This window comes from Arvicanthis niloticus, chromosome 6, assembly GCF_011762505.2.
Source record: "Arvicanthis niloticus isolate mArvNil1 chromosome 6, mArvNil1.pat.X, whole genome shotgun sequence".
NCBI classification, from domain to species: domain Eukaryota; kingdom Metazoa; phylum Chordata; class Mammalia; order Rodentia; family Muridae; genus Arvicanthis; species Arvicanthis niloticus.
Window position 1 is genome coordinate 13037440 of NC_047663.1, and position 24522 is coordinate 13061961.

At 45.8% G+C, this 24522-nt stretch overlaps 2 protein-coding genes across 11 annotated transcripts in view; both read right to left on the reverse strand.

Annotated features, from left to right (window-relative positions):
• The window catches only part of Arsg (arylsulfatase G), a 133764-nt gene extending 126314 nt beyond the window's left edge, over positions 1 to 7450 (reverse strand). For all 3 annotated transcript variants that reach the window (XM_076935551.1, XM_034505659.2, XM_076935550.1), the window contains exon 1: positions 7128 to 7450. The gene's annotated coding sequence lies outside the window, so the exon portion shown is untranslated. The remainder of the gene's footprint in view (positions 1 to 7127) is intronic.
• A 2543-nt stretch (positions 7451 to 9993) lies between these two features.
• On the reverse strand, positions 9994 to 20119 carry Amz2 (archaelysin family metallopeptidase 2). Of its 8 annotated transcripts, none has more exons than XM_034506061.2 (9): positions 19954 to 20119; positions 19380 to 19480; positions 18824 to 18974; positions 17893 to 18175; positions 17131 to 17304; positions 16905 to 17033; positions 13233 to 13396; positions 12437 to 12613; positions 9994 to 10427 (listed from the first exon to the last, which is right to left on the reverse strand). In XM_034506061.2, the coding sequence occupies exons 3-9, from the start codon at positions 18842 to 18844 to the stop codon at positions 10275 to 10277; spliced, it is 1101 nt and encodes a 366-aa protein (XP_034361952.1). In that variant the 5' UTR covers positions 18845 to 18974; positions 19380 to 19480; positions 19954 to 20119; the 3' UTR covers positions 9994 to 10274. The 8 variants fall into 8 exon arrangements, with proteins under 8 accessions (XP_034361952.1, XP_076791673.1, XP_034361954.1 ...); XM_076935558.1 differs by having other exon boundaries at positions 20026 to 20108; XM_034506063.2 differs by lacking the exon at positions 19954 to 20119 and adding an exon at positions 19577 to 19756.
• Positions 20120 to 24522: the final 4403 nt, after the last annotated feature.

Consider the following 24522-nt stretch of genomic DNA (forward strand, 5'->3'; position numbering starts at 1 on the left):
AATGCCAAGGGCTGGCAAGCCTTTATGATAAAGGTCTAGATAGTAAACTCTTGAGGCTTTTCTTAACACTGGATTCTGCCAAAACTATTCAGTTGCCATTATAGGTCTGAAAGCAGGCACAGACTGTAAACTGCATAACTGCCTTCAACAATATTTTACCATGGATGCAAAGGTCTGAATTTCATAGAAATGACCATATGTGAAATATTTGACTGGGGGAATGGTAAGGAATTTTTAGCTCACAAACTATTAAAATAAAATTCTGGAGAGATGGCTCAATACCAGTCTTGCAGAGGACCCATGTTCAATTCCCAGCACCCAAGAGAGGCAGCTCACAACTGCCAGTAACTACAGCTCTGGGAGACCTGACACCCTCTTCTGGACTTCTTATCCACAAACACACACATATACACAAATACACATAACTAAAAACAAAATAAACCAAGAAAGAAAGAAAGAAAGAAAGAAAGAAAGAAAGAAAGAAAGAAAGAAAGAAAGGAAGGAAGGAAGGAAGGAAGGAAGGAAGGAAGGAAGGAAAGAAAGAAAGAAAGAAAGAAAGAAAGAAAGAAAGAAAGAAAGAAAGAAAAAGGGAGGGAGCAAGGAAAATTTGGTGCCAGACTTGGTAGCACACACTTATAGTTCCAGAACCCAGGAGACAAACTCAAGAAGATCATGAGTTCAAGGACAGCCTGTTCTATACAGTGACTTACAAAGTGGCGGTAGCTCTGGGGAGTACGTTCACTGGGGAGCACTCTGGGTCCTGTCATCACAAGAATAAAAATGAATACATAGTGGACTGAATTTAGCCCGCAGACCATAGTTTCTTATCCCTGCTCCATGTGTCTATGTCATTGCAATGGGTCAGAGCACCCCAGCTCTGAAAACTAAGTTCTGACAGACAGAAAGGTATTGCTGTTCCTGGTGGTGGCTCACACCTGTAACGCCAGGACACAAGGAGGCTGAGACAAGACTGTCACAAGTTCCAAGTCAGTCTTCAAAAAGAAAACATAATAAAACTAAAATGCTCCGAGGGTCGTTATAGGGGCTTAAAAGACACCTAAGAGTGAAAGGCTTGCTGCACGGCATGAGTTTAACCCCTACTTTAACCAAGGAAGACAACTGTAACCTCAGCCCTTGGGTGGGGGAGTGGGGCTCAACTGCCAGCCAGTCTAACCAAAAGAGCAAGCCCCAGGCTCAGTGACAGACTGTGCCTCAAAAGAATAAGACAGAAAATAGAGCAAGGTACCCAGTTGTGACCTCTGACATCCACACACCCAAGCACAGCAGAGCCCACCTTTACAAATGTGCACGCCCACATACACACACAGGATCATCGAAGTCCCTTTTCTAAATGTTTATTATTTTGATACTAGAGAGATGGCTCAGGAAACAAAAGCACTGGGCGCTCTTCCAGAGGAGCCGGGTTCGAGTCCCACCACCCACATAGCACCTTACAACAATCAGTAAATCCAGTCCCAGGGCATTCAGTGCCCTCTTCCATCCTCTGAAGGCAACAGGCACAGATACGATGCATAAACATACATGCAGGTAAAATACCTGCACACATTAAATATGTTTTCATTGTATTTTATGTGTGTGAGTGTTGTGCCTCAATGTGTGTCTGTGTATTGCTTGTGTACAGTGGCACAGTGCCTGCAGAAGCCAGAAGACCTGGACAGATGCCCTGAAACTGTTGTTGCAGACACTGTGACCTTCTTTGTTGGCACTCAGAATGGAACCTGGGTCCTCCCTGGTAGAGCAGTCAGTGTGCTCTTAACCACTGAGCAATCTCTCCAGACCCTCACCGAAGGTGTCAAAAACAGGCAAGATCAGACAATTGCCAATGTATTGATGATTGCCAATCATCAATTGATGCTTTTCGATTTTCTTTTTTTTTTTTTTTTTTTTTTTTTTTTTGGTTTTTCGAGACAGGGTTTCTCTGTATAGCCTTGGCTGTCCTGGAACTCACTCAGTAGACCAGGCTGGCCTCGAACTCAGAAATCCGCCTGCCTCTGCCTCCCAAGTGCTGGGATTAAAGGCGTGCGCCACCACTGCCCGGCGCTTTTCGATTTTCCATGACGATCCTTTTCAGCTCATTACTTTCTGTCCCTGTACTTATACCGTGTTCTTTCTGTACAAAGGTAGGATGCGTGCCTCTGTCTAGTTGTTAAGTTTATGTGCCCTTTTGAGACAAATGTATGTCTTCATACTATGTTTCCAAACCCTTTACCAATTTATTTATTTATTTATTTATTTGTTTGTTTGTTTGTTTGGAAGCAGGGTCTAGCTAACCTTAAACTTTTGATCCTCCAGCCACCACATCAGTGCTGGAATTATGGACATGGTTACTGTGCCCAGTTTTATGGAGTGTTGAGGATTAAACCCAGGGCCTGGTGTATGCTAGGCAGGTACTCTACCAACTGAGCCACGTTCCCAGCACACAAAATTATCAATTTTACTCTCCACCAGTACATAGCTTCAGGGCATTTATTTATATCTGGTGATGGAATAGGAAATACATCCTAAGTCTGAGCTTCAATAGACTAAATTCAAGTCACTTTAAGATATTTATTACAGCCGGGCGGTGGTGGCACACGCCTTTAATCCCAGCACTTGAGAGGCAGAGGTAGGCGGATTTCTGAGTTCGAGGACAGCCTGGTCTGCAGAGTGAGTTCCAGGACAGACAGCTAGGGCTACACAGAGAAACCCTGTCTCAAAAAAAAATTTAAAAAGATATTTATTGCACATAAATAAAAATGAAAATCATCATAATTCAGTTTCTCTCTTTCTCCCTCTCTCTGACTTGTCTAGGCTGGCCTTGAACTCACTGTCCAGCCAAGGACAACCTTGAACTTCTGACCCTCCTGCCTCCACCTCTCAAGTGCCAGGATTACAAACCAGTACTACCATGTCCAGCGTAACTCTTACTTTCAAAAGCTCCCACACTCTGGAGTTCACTGATAAGCAATCTAGTGTTTAGAAGACACTGCTCTGAAGTTTTAAACAGTCATTAAAATCAGCCCACACAAAGAAAATTCTAACACATTCCGGCCTTCCTCACTCCTAGAGAGATACAGAACCCCTGAGGAAAGGGTGACGTTCTTATCAGGTCCACCACAGCCAATAGGTGGGCCAGCCACCAAGGCACACTAGGTCCCCCTGGTGTTCATTTTTATAATGCTTCTAAAGACACAAGACAAAAACAGTGCTTGGGTTTTCATGAAAAAAAAAAAAAAAACTATGAATTAAAAGCCAAATTAAAATTACTTCCATGCTTTTGGATTCCTTCCAGAGGAATTTAGACAGCAAGTCTGATGCCCCAGAATGCATCACCAACGAGCATTGAGACGGAACACAACCTGGACCATGCATGTATGTCATATGTTCCCCTTTCTCGTCTCTCAGGAAGACAAACATGTTAAGGACCCTCACAACTTCCTTTCTTAGACTCAAACATGAAGTCCCTCCTCTCCTGACTGTTAGTCCCGTCTTTGCTGAACTCCAGCTGTGTAGGAGCCACAGCACAGTAAATATACTCTGGCCCCTCTTCTAAACTACACCAACCTTTGCTGCCTGCAAATCCCATCAGAACTGCTGTTTGTTTGTTTGTTTGTTTGTGGTTTTATTTCTCTGGGAGGTGTTGTTGAGACAGGATCCATGTAGCTCAGGGTAGCCTCAAACTTGCTACGAGGCAAGGATGACCTTGAACTGATCCTCCTGCCTCCACCTCGTAAGCACTGAGATTACAGGCTTGTGCCCTGACACCTGGCTCCTCTTTCTAAATATATCCAGGATCTGACTGAATTGCCATCCCTGCTTCTCTCTCTGATCCAAGCTAATATCATCTTAACTGCATTATACCAATAATCTTCCAGCTACACCCTGACACCTTAAATTCCCACACAACAGCCATACTGATTCTTTTAAAGCACGCACTAACCACAACTCTTCAAGGATGAACCCTAAATAACCCATGTGATGCTATTACTTTCCTCTTTGGTTTGACTATGCTGACCACTGATGGATTCCCCACCCCCACCCCTTATTTCTAAGGGTGTTTAAACCTGCATGTGTGCCAAAGGCATGCAGTGCCCAAAGAGGCCAGAAGAGGGTGTCGGACTCTCTGGAACCGGAGTTACAGATGTTTGGAGTTACAGAGGTTTGGAAGCTGCCGTGTGTCCACAGAGCCATCTCTCCCTTCAGTGCGAATATAACCTTTCAATTTGCTTGATTCCAAATTCCAGCCCTATGGAGGCATAGCTAACTGCCCTGTCCAAAAGGATATTTGGGGCTGGGGGACATGGCTCAGTTGGTACAGGGCTCACCTAGCATGCAGGAAGCCCAGAGTTCAATCCCCAGCGCTACATAAAAGCAGACTTGATGGCACATATTCATAGGATGAGGACCTCAAGGTCGTCCTTGACTACAGAAAGTTTGAGGCTTCCTGGATGACATGAGACCGTCACAACCCCCAACCCCAAATGAATTTGCTTCTATTCTTTCACTCTGGCTCTATACCATAAAAGCATTGGTTTCTTCCTTGACTCTCTGATTCTGCCTCTAGAAAATTAGCAAAGGCTTTCCCCCCCCCCCATCACTGCTGTATCCTGAAGGGTTTGACACATAGTACCTGGTATAAAAATATTATTAAGAGACTAAACATCTGAATGAGGCTTATTCTTTCACTGATTGACAAACCCCTTTGTTACATGAGTTTTTAAAAATGGTATCTAGGGGCTGGAGAGAGATGGCTCAGTGGTTAAGGGCACTGTTTGTTCTTCCAGAGGTCCTGAGTTCAATTCCCAGCAACCACATGGTGACTCATGACCATCTGTAATGGGATCTGATGCCCTCTTCTGGCACTCAGGTAGGTGTCCATGCAGATAGAGCACTCATACATAATAAATCTCTAGGGGTTTTTTTAAATAAATAAATAAATAGTATCTATTTACAATGATAGCTCAAGAGTCCGGTGCTACCATGAAGTGCTTGATAAGCCACTGGAGGCTGAAAACACTGTGCACAGAAACCACTGTTATTCCAAGACAGGAAGATGAGGCTTGAAGTGCCTATCACAGGTGTACTATATGGTCTGTTGGCTGAAAGGACCAAGTATAAGGCCCGCCAGGAAGGGAGAAACTCCCTCTCAACCCACGGGAATTCACGGCCACTCCAATAACTGTAAGACACCGAACTTGATGCAATCAACACAAGGTATATTTGATTTCAACGTGTTGAGGTCGCACTTCTGGCCTGTCTTACGCAGAGGCAAGCAATGAAGTACGACCCCCCTTAGAGAAGAGAAAGGGCTTTTTTTGTTGTTGTTTTTTGTTTTTTGTTTTTCAAGACAGGGTTTCTCTGTGTAGCCCTGGCTGTCCTGGAACTCACTCTGTAGACCAGGCTGGCCTCAAACTCAGAGATCCACCTGCCTCTGCCTCCAAAGTGCTGGGATTAAAGGCGTGCGCCACCACTGCCCGGCGAGAAAGGGCTTTTTAAAGGAAAAAACCGCAACCCAGGGAGACAAGGAGAGGAAATCATGATTAAGTATCTATAGAAGGCACCTGTCCAGTGTTCAGCTTCCGTGACAGGTTCAAGAAATGGTCACGGGGAAATATCTGTTTCTTCTGTTAAGATTCAAATCCTATCTAATTTGTCTTATGGTCAGTTCTATTCCTGGTATCCAGGGTGCACAGGCACGCTGACCTGAACTCCCCATTCAATCTATCTTGTGGTTAGTTTTTAGTTCCTGGTACCCATAGCGCTTGGTCACGCTGTTCTGAACTCCCAGCTCTGAACTCCTAGCCTATCTATTTTGTCTTGTGGATAGCTAATTTCCTGGAGCCCAGAGCGCAGAACAAGCTGATCTGCACTTTTGACTCCATCTATGAAAAGTTTAAGAATTCTTAACTCTTTCACAAGCACTGACCAATGAGCAGAGCCTAAAGACAGAAGATGGAAGAGATGAATGCTAAGTAGGGATACAGATGGAGGGCTGTGAGATTAATACCTTACCCACGCAGATTTTGTTTCAATTTAGTCTGTTTCCTATCTGTGTGCATGCCTCCACCCACCTTGGACCCACAGCCCTGTAGCCAAAACTGGCCCAGAGCTTTCTAGATAAGAGTCCCACCTATGCATAAAGTCATGATTCTTCTGCTAGAGCTTCATAAATCCTGGCGTTTCGGGTTGTATAGACCCATGCCTGAAGCCCAACAGTTATGTATTGACACATGGAAACTGTACATAGTTATGGGGCTTGGGGTGACATTTCAGTATAGGTATACAATGGGTAGTGAGGTCAAAGCATAGTAATTAGCATGTCTACCATCACAGACATTTCATGTCTTTGTGCTGATAGCGTTCTGAGCCCTTTCCACATGGGTACGTGGCTCCGTGGCTCCGTGGTAGAACTCTTGCCCAGCACACAGAGAGACCTGTGCTCAAAATCCAGTACTATACAGGAACAAATAAAATAGCATCTTGGCTTTTTCCCTTTCTCTCTCTTTCATTTGTATGGTGCTGGGGATGAAACCCAACAGTTTCACAAATGTCAGACATGTACTCTTACCACTGAGGGGTCACCATAGCACATAATTCACTTCGTGTGTGCGATGGTTCATTAATATATATTTGTTATATATACTAACATATATATCATACATAAATATAACACACACACACACACACACACACACACGTGTGTGTGTGTGTATTGTACTACCACGCACGGACGCATGGATGAAAACCAGAGGATAACAGAATCTGGAATAAACGAATCCCAGCTGCTTCTTTTTTCGGCTTGTCAGAGGGGCTAGCGGACAGTTAAAATTACACGCATAGTTTGTGGTACTTTTCTGTTAAACAGAGTTGCTCCAGATAAAAGAATGCAAGTTAGATTGGAGGGCGGGGTGTGTGTGTGTGTGTGTGTGTGTCCATGAATTTGTATGCAAGAGGACTACCACTGGGCTACACCCCCAACACTTGAGCTTTACAAGTTCTCTAAAGTAGACCTGATTCCACTCACGGTTCAAGTGCCCGCGCCATCCAGCCCGACCAAGGCCCGGCTGTGGGAGTGGGGGTGGCCCAGGCCTCCCCGCAGTGGGGTGCGTCAGGCCATGGTGGTTTACCTGGGTTCCGGACGGCCGGAGGCCAAGCTGCCAACTCCGCTCTCCTCCCAGGGGTGGCCACAGGTGTCGCCCGCCACCGGCAGAGTCGGATCCGCGCGAGGGACGGACTCCGGGCGCAGCTGGGGACGGCGACGCGCTTCCTGCCAGGGAAGGGCCCGACCGCTGGCGATAGCAGTCCCGCGGCTGCCTGCTTGGATTTTTATTACCAGGCTTTTGGAGAGGAAACAACCAACAACCCAGGCCCTCTGTTCCTCAAGGGGTGTGAGATGAGTCATAGCCCCACGTCAGGGAAATGCAAGGTCCGAAAAGCAAGCGCTTGTGATCCCAAGCCCAGGAGAGGCACCCAGGAAACAGAAGGATGTCAGATCAAGGCCAGTTTGAACTACACAGTGAGAATTGATCCCGAAGAACCAGTAGGAGTGAGAGAATTTAGGGATAAAATACAAACTGAACAAAAATCCTTGCCATTACGTCTGTTTGGCCGTCTCTATTAAGTTTTCGTGGATTGAGATGTTAATATTTGATCCTTTGCTTGATCGGTGTGTGTGTGTGTGGTGGGGGTGGGGGTGTCCCTTGAGGGGTATAACTGTTGAAGCCAAAGAACAGGACTTGTGACATAAACAAACGGTATTTACACTCACGTATTTCTAAGACAGTATTTAGGCATTGGAAAACTAGTCTCATCAAATAGTTAAATCCACGGGCAGAGCAAAACCTGCTTGGATTCCTGGCTAGTGTGAAGTGTGTACATGAGTGTTGAGCCCAGGCTCTCCTGCTTGCAAACAACACAACCACTGAGGTCCAGTTACTGTACATTAGACATTCCTCAACGTCTCTCTTTCTCTTCCCTTCCCCTCCGTTTTTATTGTGTGAGCTCATGGTACAGCATGCATTAAGGACAACTTGAGAGAGCTGGCTCTCCTTCTACCTTGTGGGTCTCCGGGATCAGACTCAAGTCTTCAGGCTTGGTAGCAGCCGACCTCACCTGCTGACCTCACCAGTCCCTAAATTCTGTTTTAAAGTTAATCCTTAAAAATCCTCCAGAAGTCTATACAACAAAATTTGTTAAAGCATCATTTATTGCTTAATAAATGCTTGTTACATAAATTTAGCTGCTCGGTCCATTTTCATCAAGAGCAATTTCTTCCAAAAGATCTTAGTTCTGGCTCCTTGGCAGAGTGGGCTCAAATGGACTTTTTATTTCATTTTTCCCGGTTTTTGAGACATGTTTTCTCTGTGTATCCCTGGTTGTCCTAGAACTCTGTAGACTAGGCTGGCCTCAAACTCAGAGATGTGCCTGTCTCTACCTCCCAAGTGCAAAGATTAAAGGCTTGTATCGATACTTCCCAGTGTCAAGTGGATTTCTTCTCTTGTTCAGATCATTATAATTCCCAAGTTTTTAGCCTAGGCAAATCTCTGTCCTAGGTTTATGACTGTTGACCCACAGAAGAATTGCTTTTACTTGGTGGGAAAACTAAAGAAAATGGAGAAGGGGGAATAATTAAGAGTAATTATTCAAGGAGGGATTACATTTCATAACAGAATCTGGGAAGCCTGCCCACTCCTTTTCGACATTAGAAGGACCAGGAATAGTCTCTAACCGATGCCAGTGACAAGATGCCATCTCCAAAACGGACTTAGTCGCTTAACCAAGAAAGCGAAATGACACTGCTTCAGTTGTCAGCATGCTTTTAATTACACTGTAAGTCACAACAATGATTTCACTTATTTAGATTTCAAATGGAAAAAGAGAGCTGGAAATAGCCCAGCCGGTAAAGGGCCTGCCGCGTAAGCAGAGGTCCATGTGTGCTACCCTGTACCCATGGGGTGGGGGCGAGGACAGCAGGCAGATGGATCTCTGAGGTTCACTGGACAGCCAGGCTGGCCTAACTGCTGAGGAGTGATACCTGAGACTGTCCTTGAGCCTCCCCCTCCACCCTGCCCCAGCATTAAAATAAAAAAGAAAAGAGAGAGGAAGTCTTAACTTAAAGAAAAAAAAAAAATAGGAAAGTGGGAAGCTGGGGCCAGGGCTGTTGCTCAGCTATAGAGTGCCAAGTTTTCACAAGGCCCTGGGTCAAACCCAGGACCATCAGGTGTGGTGGTTCAGGCCCAGCTCTTGTGAGGCAGAGCTTCACAATAATGCTCCTGCATTCACGGCCAGCTGGGGCTACTTAAAGAGACCCTGTCTCAAAGAACAACGACAACAAGCCAAACAAAAACCAGTACTACAAATAAGGAATACACTACCAGACCACCGACACAAGTAACGTACCTTTCCGTTTTCCGAGACACATTGATCTTACAGATGAGTTGAGCCTCAGGTTGTCAGTCTGCTTACCACAACTCACGGATGTCCAGACTGACAGACCACGCAAGTTGTTCTTGGCATCCTGACGGGTAAGTTATCTGTTCACTCCCTCCCTCATCAAACAGGTCACAGTCCAATGAAGTAGACAAAAGACTGTAAGAACAAACTTCAGTTCCACCTAGCCCTATAGAATGAGTGCAACCCACACAGACGACATAAGCACCATTGAGGCATCAGTAAAGGCCTCAGACGTAGCCATAGTTACAGCTGAGAATGACTCTCTAACCCCTCCCCCTACCCCTCTCCAACCATGACCAGCTGCTGTGGGAAAGGACCACAGCTGTTCTCACTGCTGAGAACTGACATAAGCAGGTCGCTTCCTGCAGGGACAGGCTCAGAAATGGCCAGGAAAGAATGGAGGGCACCCACGGATCACAAGGACGACAGCCTGTGCAGGGTCAGAGCCCTGCTGACTCGGCTGGGCCACAAGAAGCAGCAACTCTTCTCAGAGCACAAGCGACCTGGAAAAGTTCGAGTCATTCCTAGGGCCACACAAAGTGATTTTTAAAGTATTTATTTGTTTACTGTCTAGCGTCACCTAATCCTATCTGAGGGGCGGAAGTGATGGGGTTCCTGCCACAGACCAGCTAGTGATTCGGAGAGAAAGGCAGAGAGGGTTTTGTTGTTCTTAGTGAACCTTATTCCGGTCCAGGGCTTCAGTTCTAGTCTATCGCCCGGCCTCAGTGCAGACTCAGCAGATGGTTTGTTCCAATGAAGAGCTCTACCCACAAACGCCTAGTGTGCCAGTATTTATTTCAGCTACTCCTGTCACAGAGTCCTTATTTTTCAAGAACAGCAATGCATCTGATTATCCATTCTCTCCAATCCTTAAAGGCTTCCACAGGCTTCGGCAAGTGCACATGCTCAGAACTACTCTTCGGAGTTGTCCCTGAGTCATCGCAGGATTCATCGTCAATCCACTTCACCAGTGCCTTGAAAAACACACACACTGCATTTTAACAAATACCAGGGCTGCACGGGGAAACTGTCTCGAAAGACAAAAAGCAAAACAAAGCATAAAAGCAAGAAACAGGAAAACAATCTCAGGCTCCATAACTGGCATCGGAGTCAGGTTCTCTACATCTGTGGTTTGTGGCCAATGGAGTGGGTTATGAGTTCAAGACTCGAGTGACACCCAGCTCAGACCAAAACTATAGAGACCACATCGCAAACGATGGTCAGACACTCAGTTCCTCACGTCTATCATCTCAACGCTCAGAAAAGGCTAAGCCAGGGAGACTGCTACAAGTTCACAGTTACCATAGTGAATTCCAGTCTAGCCTAGGCATGAAATCCCACCTTTCCTCAAAAACAAAAACAAAACAAAAAACCCGTAAAAGAAAAATAAACTTTAATAATTCTTACACTATTTTAGGATGACAGGATAATCATAATTTCTTTTCTCAATTTGCTTAATATCCCCTAAGGAATTATGGCATATAGTCCACTGTGCTGTTAGCCTATGTGCACATAAACATAACCATGTCCTAAGGCAAGGGTAGACATATGTACATAAAGACATGGTTGGAGAGATTCAAGCGCTGTCCCTGCATGAGCAGGCAGACCACAAGTAACCACAGGGATGTGTGCTAATGTGTGCATAAAGACAGCAGGAGTCCCCACTCTTCCTTCTTAAAGACATCATTCTTTTTTTTTTTTTTTTTTTTTTTTTTTTTGGTTTCTCGAGACAGGGTTTCTCTGTGTAGCCCTGGCTGTCTTGGAACTCACTCTAGACCAGGCTGGCCTCGAACTCAGAAATCCACCTGCCTCTGCCTCCCAAGTGCTGGGATTAAAGGCGTGCACCACCACCGCCCGGCCAACATCATTCTTTTCTAACAGACTTGTGTGTCTGTCTCAGATTTGAAAAGTTCCAGCCACAGTTATATGCTCACATGGATGAACACCACCACATCAATCAGGATGCACTCTGCTCGGGAGAGTCAGCCCCTTTTGACTTAACTGGACAAGAGACAGAGATTTCCTTTACTGTTTCTCACTGAACTGTAAGACAGTCACTATCCAGGATGGAGAGATGGCTCAGTGGTTAGGAACACTCACTGCTCCATCAGAGGACCGGAGTTTGGGTCCCTGCACCCACATCAGGTGGTTCACAAATGCTTGTAGCTCCAAGGAATCAGACAAGCCCCGGTGGTTCAGCCCTAAATTGAAGTTTCTTTTTTGTTCTTTTTGAAATGGCCTCAACCTATAGCCCAGGCTGGCTTCAAATTAAGGGTAACCCTTCTTGCTCAGATTCCTAAACGTTGGGATTACAGGTGTAAGCCATTATGAGAGAGCTTTTTGACCTTTTTGGGTTTATTTACATTGCTGAGAGGGAGGGATGCATGCTATGGCGCAGAGGTCAGATGACAACCTGCAGAAGCCAATTCTCTCCTTCCACCAAGGGCTCAGGGATGTGACTCCCATCTTCATATGGTGGGGACTGCGGGGTTCGAGGACCAAGCACCTTTACTGAGGAAGCTGTCCCTTCCACCCTAATTGAGGGTTTTAAAGCGGTTCTTCTCTGCATGGGTTTTTTTTTGTTTTGTTTTGTTTTTTTTACATAGTGTGTTCAGTTTGCTTTCTTTATACATTGAAACAGAGTTTCTCTCCGTGAACCCAAAGCTTGCTAGTCTGCAAGTCTGGCCAGCCAGTTTGCTTCTGGGAGTCTGTTTCCACATCCCATGTACCAGGACTAGAGAGGGGCACTTACGTGGCTTCTAGGGACCCACACTCTGTTTCTCATGCTTTTGAGGCAAGTCAGCAAAGGGTCTACCCACTGAACCATCATGCCTGCTGTCTTTATACTTTTTTAAAACCACAGTTTCCTGCTGATCTTTACCTAATTTCCTCTGATAAATCATAGCTCTAAAGGACCTAATGGGAAACGCCCTTTGTGACTTGAGCTGCTGCTCCCCTCATCTCTGCACCCCTTCCCACTTACTTTGTATCTCTCCACAATATTGAAGCCAATAGCACTCTGCAGCTTGCGTAAGCAGATGGGGCAGACATTTAGAGGACGCCGGTCAGATTCCTCCAAGTGATTGGAGCCTTGCATTAAGCACGCAAGCCACTGGCAGTGTCGCAGTCCAAGTATGTGTCCGATCTCATGGGTTAAAGTCTGCAAGACATTTATGTCACCACTCTGACACTACCATCAGCAATTACACAACAGGTCTCCCCCGACCCCCAGCCACAAAACTCCTGCCCAGACCGCCTACACTTAGTCGTGGTCATTCCCTTACTTCCCTGGACCGGGTCCCCCGTGCAGCTGATGTGTTGGCCGGCGGGTTCCACGTGTGGGAACTGTCACAAGTGGGTTCTACCCACAGATGACAGGATAATGACTGTATTTGTGACTGTCAAAATGTAGTGGCACATGCCTGTCATCCCTGTCTGTACTCGGGAGGCTGAGGCAGGAGGATAGTAAGTTTGCTTTAGGTCAGTAGGGTCCTAACAGTTCAGATTCTGGGCTCCTACACCCCCAGAGACAGATTCAGTAGCTCATGGAGAAGGGGCTGGATTTGCATGCTAGTGAGCACATGGGGCCCTGTGAACACACTCTCAACACACACAGGGCCCTGTGAACACACTCTCAACACACACAGGGCCCTGTAAACACACTCTCAATATGCATTTCTAGGAGGGGCAACTTGCAAGCACCTACAAATAATCCTGGGGCAAAGTAAAACTTCTATCTACAAAAGATAAAAAAAGGAAGATTTTTCTAAGCAACTTACCTTACAGGATCGCAACAGCAAAACACTAGTGATTTCAGGGATATAATAGTTATCAAAAATGGAATAGTCAGTGGAAGACTTTAGCTGTGGGGTCTTCACACTGCCTTCATACTTCGAGGTGTAGAAGTCCTTGCCGTACCTGGCGAAGCTGAATATGCCCACACCTACAAGGAGAGCCCAGGCAATCAGTGGGTAAGATGCACAAAGGGAGGACCGAGACAGCTGCTCAAACAGCTGGCCACACACTGCACATCTGCACTGTTTCCACACCACTGAAAAGACTTCAAAGATTTGCTGACATGAAGAACTTTTATCCCAGACTTCTCCATCAAGATCTTTACCTGCCAGTGAATTTTGTAATTCACTGCAGACAGAGGGGCCCACCAGATCCAGGCTCCTCCCTGAGGACCGGCTGGAGGAGGAAAGAGACAGGTTCCTTACCGGTGTAGCCACAGCTGAGGTGCTTGTGCTCACTTGATAACCCCTCATTCCTGCTGCTACAAAGAAACATACTTAAATTCACTGATTTCCAACACACACACACACTCACACACACACACACGCATACACACACTCACACATACACACACTCATGCACACACTCATACACACTCACACATACACACACTCACTCACACACATGCACACACTCACACACACACATGCATGTGTATGCACACACTCACGCACACACTCACACACACGCACACACACACAGACGGTGGAGGGAGTAGAGGGGACTATTTGAGAAGAGCAAAGGACTCAACAGGAGTGGGAGGGGCACCTGAGAGAGGAACAGGATGAGGAGGTGAGTGTGACCTAAGTACATTATATACATGTATATTAAGTCATAATAAATCCAATCCCACTACTCCAAATAATTAAGACATGCTAATAAAAACATATTATTTATACACACACACATACCAAAGGATGGTTGAATTCTAGAGAAACTGAAAGTTTCAGAGTTTCTCCTCAAAAAAAATCTTCAAAGTCAGGTACTCCAAAAGAGTCAAGATAAAACAGTCCCGATTTGCCATCAGGGCACAAGGGCAGACTCTGCCTCACAGGTCAGTGACTTTCTGGCTTTCCCGACAGTAGCACCTGCTGTCCCTCCTGCCACTCCATCTATAGAGAGAAGAGCCTCTTCTCTTCCCCTATTTGCTTTTTAAAAGCTCAAGAGGAGGGTAACAGGTGACCAGAATGAAACACTCCTGGCTGATTTCCTGTGTGAGACCACAGAGATGTACTGAGGTCTTTCAATTGTTACTGTTAATGACTGCCTGTGTGTGTGTGTGTGTGTGTGTGTGTGTGTGTGTGTGTGTGTGTGTGTGTTACTTCCTTGGGCTCAAGGCCAGAGACTCAAGCACACAAAGCAGCAATCCATCTTACACATGTTTGCTTTTGTGTGCTAGGGGGCAAGCCAGGGCCCAAAGCACGCCAAGCAAGTCTCCTACCGCTGAGCTTGTGAAATTATTTGTGAGTAAGTAAACTCAAGGTAATTTTGTGCAATTTAACCTTCTCACCTTCAGGAACTGCAGCTTGTTTGAAATTTAGGGAAAGAGTATTCTAAAAGAAAAAGCAGATCTAATCATGCATCACAAGTGACCTGCTTGGATCCGACCTCTGGAAGCTACTTCACAGGACCCCTTCTGCCAGAACAGTTTAAATGTTTCTCTGTTTAAAAAGTCTCTACTCTTGGAGAAAACCAGGCTACTTGTGGTAAAATATACTCACTTTATGTCAGATCAACTGTTACCCTGGCCTGCCTTGTTTTATGTCATGTAATATTTTTAAGACTTACCCCTGACCCGGAGAACAAAAAAAATTAAAATAGAAACAGTTTGGGTAATGTTTCCTGACCCACTCCCCTCAAAATGCATATAAAAAAATTCACTAGAGGTATTTAGGTCAATGATTAAATTGTTTTGCATTTATTTTTAATGTTTTCGTTTCTATCGTGTTAATAAGAGGGGACATCCAATAAAAACACACAGCAGGGTAGTAACCCCAGACTTCAAACGTGGCATGCTGGGAGAATCCAGGGTGTGATGAAGGACCTCGAGAGATGGGGCACTGAGGATGAAGTAATAAAAGAAGAGCCAGCTCCGCCCACCTCTAACACAAGCATCTGTCAGGAGAAGCCCCTGCCACAAAGCCTCAGCCTGGCCTACATCCAGACAACCCATCAGGTCTCTCCAGCCCTTGTGTTCACTGCCCCATCCCCAGGAGGCTCATACCCACTCCCCTTAGTTTACTGGTCTTTTCCCTTCCAGCTGGCCTTAGATCGTGTGTGTGTGTGTGTGTGTGTGTGTGTGTGTGTGTGTGTGTGTGGTGTGTCTGTGGTGTGAGTGTGTGTGTGGTGTGTGTATGGTGTGAGTGTGTGGATGTGTGTGGTGTGTGTGTGTGTGTGTGTGGTGTGTGTGATTGTGTGTGTGTGTGTGTGTGTGTGTGTGTGGTGTGTGTGGTGTGTGTGCACATGCACATGAAGTTAGAGGAGAGTAAAAACTAGGGGAAAGAGAACAAAGTAGAGAAATGGGGGGGGAAAGGAAAGAAAAGAAAAAAGAAGAAACTGACTCCCTTTCAGACCCTCTAATATTGCAAGGCAGTTTCGAATGAGTTACAGTTTATTGTGTCCCCAGACGAGGTCCAGGTTGCTTTTCTTTCCTTTATTCTCATCTTTATTTTTTCTGACAGGTAATGATATTGTATAGCTCAGGCTAGCCTCGAACTTATGATCTTCCTTCTCTGCCTCCCCAGTGCTGAAATCACAGACATATGCCCCAATGCCAGAAAAAACTTTGGTTTCTTTCTGTTGCTGTTTATGTTTGGTTGGGCTATTTGCAACAGGATATTTTATCCCAGGCAGACCTTAAACTCTTGAGGTAGCTGAGGCTACCCTTGAACTCATCAACCTCCTGCCTCCACCTCCCAAGTGCTGCAGTTACAGGGCCATGTTACCACATGTAGTCCAAAGATGGCTTTCTAAGCAAGCACTCTGCCACTGAGCTACATGCCAAATCTTCTTAAGGTAAATAAATAAATAAATAAATAAATAAATAAAGCCATGTATAGGTTGAAAAAGAAAATATGTACTTATATATTGGTGTATGGCTATTCCATCTCTGCTACATCGAAAGTGCAAAATCAACCAGCCAGGGCTAGGGATGCATGGGATTCAGTACGAGAGCCTTTGCCTTGAACCAGGCCTGTGTGCAATGACATGTACTGTGCATGAGTGATCATGCACACACACACACACACACACACACACCTTAGAATTAGCATATGTCGTTAACATATGTTAACGACAGCTCAAATCTCCTTAAACTGTTTGTCTTGTTAATACATAACTTAAACTCCCAGGCTGTTGAGCTGAGAGCCTGTAGAGGAGCCAGGCATCTCAAGCACTATTTATGGGTGGGAACTGTTCTGCAAACTACCTCCAAATGACTCTGAGCCTAGTAGTGTTCCGTCAAGGTCAGGTAGGGAGGACCAATCATCCATCTGTCTTTCAAAGCACACTTCCCACTACAGCATGCGTGGCACCCACAGAAAATACCAGTTTTAATGATTAAAAATATTACTGGTGGGAGTTCTTTTTCCTGCTCTTTGAATACCTTCCAATACCCTTAGGCTGAACAGCATCCAAACAGTATCAAAAAGGAATACCACTTGATAAGGAGGCCTGTCCAAAGACGAAGTTCCACGAGTCCCGAGGATAAAGATCGATCATTGTTATCCCCACGATGCAGAAGGCATCTTCGGGTTTATTCTTTTTCAAGAATGCCAGGATATGCCCTATTTCAAAAGAAATGCATGTGTAAGATTACTATTATGATTATGACACACAGACGTCCGTTCCGCTGCTTTCTGATGGCAAAGGCGCGTCACTTGCCTGTATGGATTTGCAGGTTTTGTGTGTGCTCATTCACCCTAAAGGAACACTTGGTTGCGGAGACTGAAACTGGTTCTAAGAACTTCACCTTCAAACCATAGAAGAATGCTTCACAGTAACCCTTGAGCCATTTAATATATTCTTCGCTGATTACTCTGGTGTTACCTAGAGAGCCTATGGTGTGGGGGAGGGGAGGAAAGGGAGACAGACTGTAAAATGACCGAAACGTTCTATTGCTGATTCCATAAACTGTCTGGCATTAGAAACAGAATTCACTAGAAAAACCTAAACACATCTTAATCAGTCATTGAGGACATTATGAAGTCAAAAGGTAACCACTTCACTGCTAAGTCAATTTGGCTACAACATCCCTACACTGAAGCAACTGTCAACAGTGATCATACCCAGGGCCAACAAGATGGCTCAGCAGGGAAAGGAGCTTGCGGTACAAACCTGACATCTCTCACCGGAGGCAGAGAACCAGCTCTACTACAAAAACTGTCCTTTGTTACATGCTCCATTTAGCACGTGTGTCCTCTCCCATGCCATACACACGATACTACTGCTTTTAATTACCACATATAGTATCTAACATACTTAGAGCCCTGGCTGCAGTTCCTAACACAACAACAATAAAAAGGGAAGCCATTAAAAATTACTCGATTGAATTAGGTCACCAGTTCAATTTCCAAAGCACCCCCCCAGTGACAGTGACGGCACTGCAGAAAGCCAAACCGAAACCTTCATGTTCCCAGCTCATACCAATGGATTGAATATAGATAATGTGTTTCTTTGGACAGGGTGCCTTTCTGTAGCGGTCAGAGAAGAACTGTTCGAAGTCTTGGGGAGCCTCAGGGTGGGAGGAGATCCAGTCTGACTGTGAATGCACGGTAATGGGTTCAAACAGATTATTGCGTGGCTGGAAGGCCTCATTCATCAGCCGCTGTTCCCCGGCATCTAACTTCTCGTACTGGGAGACAAGCACTGGGTTCTTTGAGAGGAGAGCTGTTTTCAGTGTGTGTTCGGAGTGCCGTAGAACCTGCATCTGCCAAGAAAGAAGAAGAAAAAAAAAAAAGAAGAAGAAGAAAAGAAAGGAAAACCCAGAGAAGACAGATATAAACGTCATCCATTTATACAAAGGACTACCCTTCTCTTCAAACACATCTCTAGTTTCTCTCAAGAATAAATGACCTGTTGCTAATGTTTTCAAATGCCACACTTAAGAGTGGTTTCCCCACGTCCAATCAGTTTATTGGGGTAAAGTACCTAAAGAGTTAAAAAGGAAAACCATTAAAGCCATTCTTGCATCTCCTACCCAACCTGTTGCAAGTTGGGCATAGTGCCGACACCTGTAAACCAGTACTCGGGAGACAGAGGCAGGAGATTGAAAGTTGAAGCTCCTCCACCTGAATTATATAGCAACATTGTCTCAAAAACAGTAACCAACAGCGGGAACAAAATCCAAGAAAAAAACTAGCAGTGACTCGGAAAGCCTACTGATGTCCAACATCCTCTGTCATCCGACAATAATCAAAATAACATTTCGAGCTGGCTCACTTGGGCTACACGAACAAGGCATCCCTTCTAGTGTTACTCAAGGGTATTCAATAATGAAAAGAGAAGTAATGTTAAGTGCCCAGTTCTGTTATTTAACTGCGGGCTGGCAAGATACATCTCAGCCCCTTAAGCTTACCGCGCGCGTCCTGTCGGTCATAAAACACTGAGGGAGATCTAAGATGACCAATGAGATGCCAGACTCATGGTGACAGCCCTTTTCCCGTTCATATCGAGTCCCTACGTGGTGCGCTCATCCTTCCTCATCAAGCAGATATTCCACCACGAGGCTTTATGAGTTAAAAAGAAAAAAATAGGAAGATTTCTGTCCATTTAGTTTGTGTTTTCTAATTAAGGGCCCTTTTCAATTTTTGGTTAGTTGGCTGGTTTTCTGTTTTGCTTTGTTTGGGGGTGGGGGGTGGGGACAGGGTTTCTCTGTATTTCTCAGTTTATTAACAACTGATTTTGAAACTTCAGCTAACTCCTGTGCTCAGTGAACTTCTGAATTCTGGAGCTCAAGAGGGTGGCACAGACTGAAAAAGGATTCTAGAGACTACATTGTGAGAGTAGCTCACCCTCAGTACTTACTGCACATCTGGGCTGAGATTTTAGTTTTACCGGATGAAATTTAAAACAAAACAAAAAACAGCAACAACAACAAAAAAATCACCATGGGCCCCCTTTAGTCTACCTACCGTTACAAAGGAGACATCTCCAGCTGCTGTTTCTCCATTTAAGTTTTTCTAAGGACAATGCATGTCTGGCAAAGGGGTGTGGAGAGCGGGGAGCCTTCACCCTAATAAAAGAGACAGAGTGGAAAAATCAGAAGGCCTCCACATCCTAGTCCAATGTGGATGGTGACGCTGGGTAAGTGTGCAGGGAGTCATCATACAGTCACTGCAGGGACCAGGGGCCTACGATGCTTCGGTTCTATCACCGGAACATCCCACGTAAAGTGGGTCTCGCCAGACGTGCTAGCTGGTTGCCCATAGCAACTTGCACTTGGGGCAGGGCCGGTGCAGACGCCACCCAGTCTCTGCTTGAGTGAACAGTGGGGGCCTCCCCGGAACTCAGTGTTCGTTCGTGTCATCTACTCGGGGAGCAACCGGAAAGGCCCGTGTCGTTCCCAGGAGATATCTGCCCCCGAGGTCCCCTCTGCTTCCGCCGCAGCCATCCCTCCCACATCCGCCCCTCCCCAATGATCAAGACCTTCCTCCTCCTCCTCCTCCTCCCCGGCCCGGCCCTGATGGTTCCTTATAGCACCCTCACCCGGACAGGCCTCTAGGCCACACTCAAGCTCCCACGGTGGTCCTAGCGCGCATGCGCCTCGCGCGGACGCACCTCGCCCTGTCACGCATGCCCTGTGTCTACATAGCACACAGGACGCGTCTCCTGCCCCTCAACTATCACCGCGCCCCCCATCTGTACTCTTCCCTCCTAAGGCTCCTCCTCCAAACTCTAAGCCCGCCCCACTCCTCCAGAAAGGCCCCGCCCATCTGCTGTAACCCCTCCCCGAAGGCGTGGCTCCGATCCATTTCACAGCACTCCTGTAGTGTGTGGTTGACTACGGTAGCAAGGGGGCGGCGCAGTGCCAGACAGTCCCCAGTCGTCGCTGTTTCGCACTGGCCCTCGCGGTGGCGCCGCGACCCGCTCCTAGCGGGCGGTGCAGGTTCACGGAACCACCTGCCGTGGGCTGAGCCTGAGTAATTTAACCACTGGGTACAAATAAGTCAGCCGTGTCCGCGGCTTGACATATCACCCGCTGGACTTTCCCTTCTTAGTCGGTTTGCGCTATTGTCGCGGCCTCACCGCTGTCAGGAAGCAGGGTTGCGTCCAAGGGCATGAGGCCTAGGGTTTACTTTGGTCCTTGGGGAGCTAAGAGCTTAGAGCTGGGACCCCCAGGAGACCTCAGCCCTGGAAGGGGAAGTCCCAGGGCCTGATCTCCTGATCCCCGCCCCCAGCGATCTCCTATTCAATTTTGAATCTCTGGGCGCTTCAGGCCCCAGGATGGTCAAACCAGGGGATGATGCCACTATTTTTATCAACATCCTCTCATCTTTGGAAGTTAAGGACCTCACATGCCACATCTCTGTACCCCTCCTCCTACCCAACTCCCAAACTTCTGCTGTCGTCTTGCCTTGTGCACACTGTTCTAATTATCCTTGCCCAGCTATTATAACAACACCCTTACGGTTTGTCCTTACTGGCCTTACCAAGTTGACAAAAGTGGTTTATTTTGGGAGGGTCTCGTGTGGGCCAGGCTGGCCTTGAACTCACTATGTAGCAGAGGATAACCATAGGTTCCTGTGTCCGACTTCCAAGCACTGGAATTACAGTATGAACAATCAGGTCCATCCAAAACTTTATTTTTAAATATTTTAAAGCTGGGTTTGGTGGTACGCATCTGCTATCCCAGCTCTTGTAAAGCAAAGAAAGGTAGGAGCATCTTTAAATTGGAGGTCAGTCTGGTCTATACAACAAGCACCAGGCCAGCCTGGGCTACAAAGTAAGGCCTTGTTTTTAAAATGAAAAATTCACTCTCAAAGAAGAGTGGTAAGAGTAGCAATTTAAAAAAAAAATCTTTATATAGCTGGGCCGTGGTGGCGCATGCCTTTTAATCCCAGCACTCTGGAGGCAGAGGCAGGCAAATCTCTGGAGTCAAATCTCTGCAGTTTGAGGGTAGCCTGGTCTATACAATGAGCTCCAGGACATCCAGGGTTATATAGAAAATTCTGCATCAAAAAAAAAATGTTTTATATAATCTTAACATAAAAACACACACACATTCTTTCAAATTTTCATACTTATATAATATACTTTGGTTATATTTCCCCAGGACCCCCTCTGATTCTCTTCCCCTCCCCATGAGATCACTCCCCAACAACCTGATTATTTTTTTTCTCCTGAGACATTTTTAATCAGCTGTAGACATGATGCCCCTTTAGTCTAAATACTCCAGAGCATACTTCTAAACAAGTAAATTTTCTTAAGTAGTCACAGGACACCTGCACTGGGAATTCCTACCAATCTCTCTGATTACAGTGTAACAGCATAGGGTCACTGCTTTCCAGTTTTCCGTGTGCAGTGTTCCCTTCCGTACTAATGAAAAGTCTGTCTCCCACTATTCATAATTCACTTCTGCATTTAACTGCTCTCTGATACAGTATGCACTGAGAGTAATCTCAGAATAACAAATCCATATCATTGCAGACAAATAGTCCTGCCAATAAACAGAAATTATCCATGGTCCCGTATAGCCAGGGGATGCATAGTATACCATGCAGTTTACATCATCTGGGTGAATTCTTCCCTACTCAGTCCGGCACGACATCTGAGCTGAAACTTAGTATGTAGCCTAGGCTGGCCTCAGGTTCACAACAATCTTCCATCTCAACCTCTGGAATGGTAGGAGCGCAAGTATGTATCATCACACCCATTGTTAAACGTGTTACAAAATAAATAAATAAAAAATAAATATGCACTCTCTTTTTTTTAATGGTATACCATGGCAGATGTGGTACTTTTAAACCCAGCACCATGGCAGGCAGAGTCACTTAGAGACAAGCTTTAGAATCTCCTTTGAAACACACCTCCCTGCATGCCTGTGAGGGAGTTTCTTGATTAGGTTAAGTGAGGTAGAAAAACCGAACTTAAATGTGTGTAGCACCATCACGTGGTCAGGAGGCCTGGGCTGAAGGCAGACTCCAGTATCCATAGCTCTCTGTTTCCAGACTGTGGACACAATGTAACTAGCTGCCTCTGGCATAAGCTGCCCCACCTCTCCCCCGGTAATATAGACTGGGTCCTTGGAAACTATAAACTAAAAGGGTTTTTTCCTTAATTTTCCACTCCTCAGGCATTTGGTCACAGCAATAAGAGACGTGACTAGCACAGGAGGGGACAAGATGGCCACAGGTGGGCCCCCATTGTTGGGAGCCGACTTTAGTAGAAAGCGGCTAGATCAACTTTGCAGCCATCTGGAACCATATACCCTGATGAAAGACTTGGTTGTCAAAAGCCTATAACAGCTGAAGCACACTCTGATAAATATCTTGTTTATCCCACATAGCTTGTTTTGCTGTTTAGTGACCTCAGCTGTATGGTGCACGTGGTAAAATGTTTTCACCTGTGTTCTCCTGCTTGTGTATATAAATACCTCAGAATTCCCTTCAATAGGGGAGACTTGAGGGAGACTTGAGAAAATAGAAGAGACTGAATCACACCCTGTCTTGTCTCCATTCTTCGCGTCTCTTACTCCAAGAGCCACACTCTCTCTTGACCAGAGCACTTAGCCCCAAAAGTGTTGAGGAAAAGTGTTGAGGCAGAGTGTGGGCCTCAACACCCCATGAATTGGATTGGTGACACTATGAGAGAGACTTTAGACAGCAGCATATTACCTAAGAACTGAAAAGTGGGATTGACAGACAGCACCTACCAGCACGCTGATCTTGGGTTCCCCAACTTCCAGAACTGTGAGAAATAAATTTCTGTTGTTTTTACAGGCATGTGGAGAGGTTTGTCAGTCTGTTAAGATACCTACCATCTGGAGGTGGAAAAGGTTAGTGAAGGACTCGGTGGTCAGGGTTATGGACTAAGCAAGCCCTGGTTCTCGGAGGCAAGCTGGCAGAGGGCCAGCTCATCCCCTGAGAGGAGGCCCCAGAGTGTGTATGTGGGAATGGCTTCCCTGAGGCCATCCTGGGTTTCTCAGGAAAGGGTAATTTCCCAACTGACTGTGCTCTGAAAATGGCAGGCAGTTAATAGCCTGAGAGTGCCACAAATGTGGACAAAGTCTAAATTTTCTTTCTGTTTTTAATTTTTCTTTTTTTTTTTTGTTTTTTTTTGTTTTGTTTTTTTTTTTTGTTTGTTTTGTTTTCAAGACAGGGTTTCTCTGTGTAGCCCTGGCTATCCTGGAACTCACTCTGTAGACCAGGCTGGCCTCGAACTCAGAAATCCACCTGCCTCTGCCTCCCAAGTGCTGGGATTAAAGGCATGCGCCACCACCTGCTTCTGTTTTTAAATTTTAAAATATTTATTTGCACGTGTATGAGTGTGCATTTGCGTGTGTGTATGTGTGTGTGTGTGTGTCTGTGTCTGTGTGCTGCCACAACAGACAAATGAAGGTTAGAATTTCAGGTCTCTTTCCATCATGTGTGCTCTGGGATCAAACTCGGGTCCTCGGTCCTGTCTGCTATCAAGTGCCCTTACCCACCGAGCTATCACTGCCCTCCCCCTTTTTCAGGTCTTGCTATTGATCAGGTCTCACTTTGTAGCCCAGGCTAGCCTAGAACCCATTATGTTGCTCAGGTTGGCCTCGAACTGATGACTATTCCTTTTGCATCTGCATTCTAAGTGTTAGAGTTATAGGTGTGAATTACCTCATCTAAATCTTTTTTTTTTTTATTTTTATTTTTGAAAATTGTTTTAAGCACACGGGTAGGAGCTTATACAACGGCACATGCATAGAGCCTAAAAGGGGTGATTCTCTCCTTCCATGGTGGCTTCCAGCAATCAAACTCAAGTCTTTAAGCATGTGCAGCAAGCGTTTTTATCCACTGAGCCACCTCACTGACCTAAAATTCTGAGTCTGAAATTACTAGTGTTTTTTTTTTTTAATTATGTGTATGTGTATGTCTGTGGGTGTAGATACATGAATGTGAGTACAGGTGCCTGTGGCGGCCAGAAAAGGGCATCCAATCCCATGGAGCTGGTGTTCCAGCTGATTGTGAACTGATTAGGTGCCTGGAAACAAACCTGTGTCCTTTCTAAGACCTGTACACACTGAACTTCTGTGCCATCTCGCCATCCTCCTGCCCCCGCACACCTTCATCTGCATTCTGG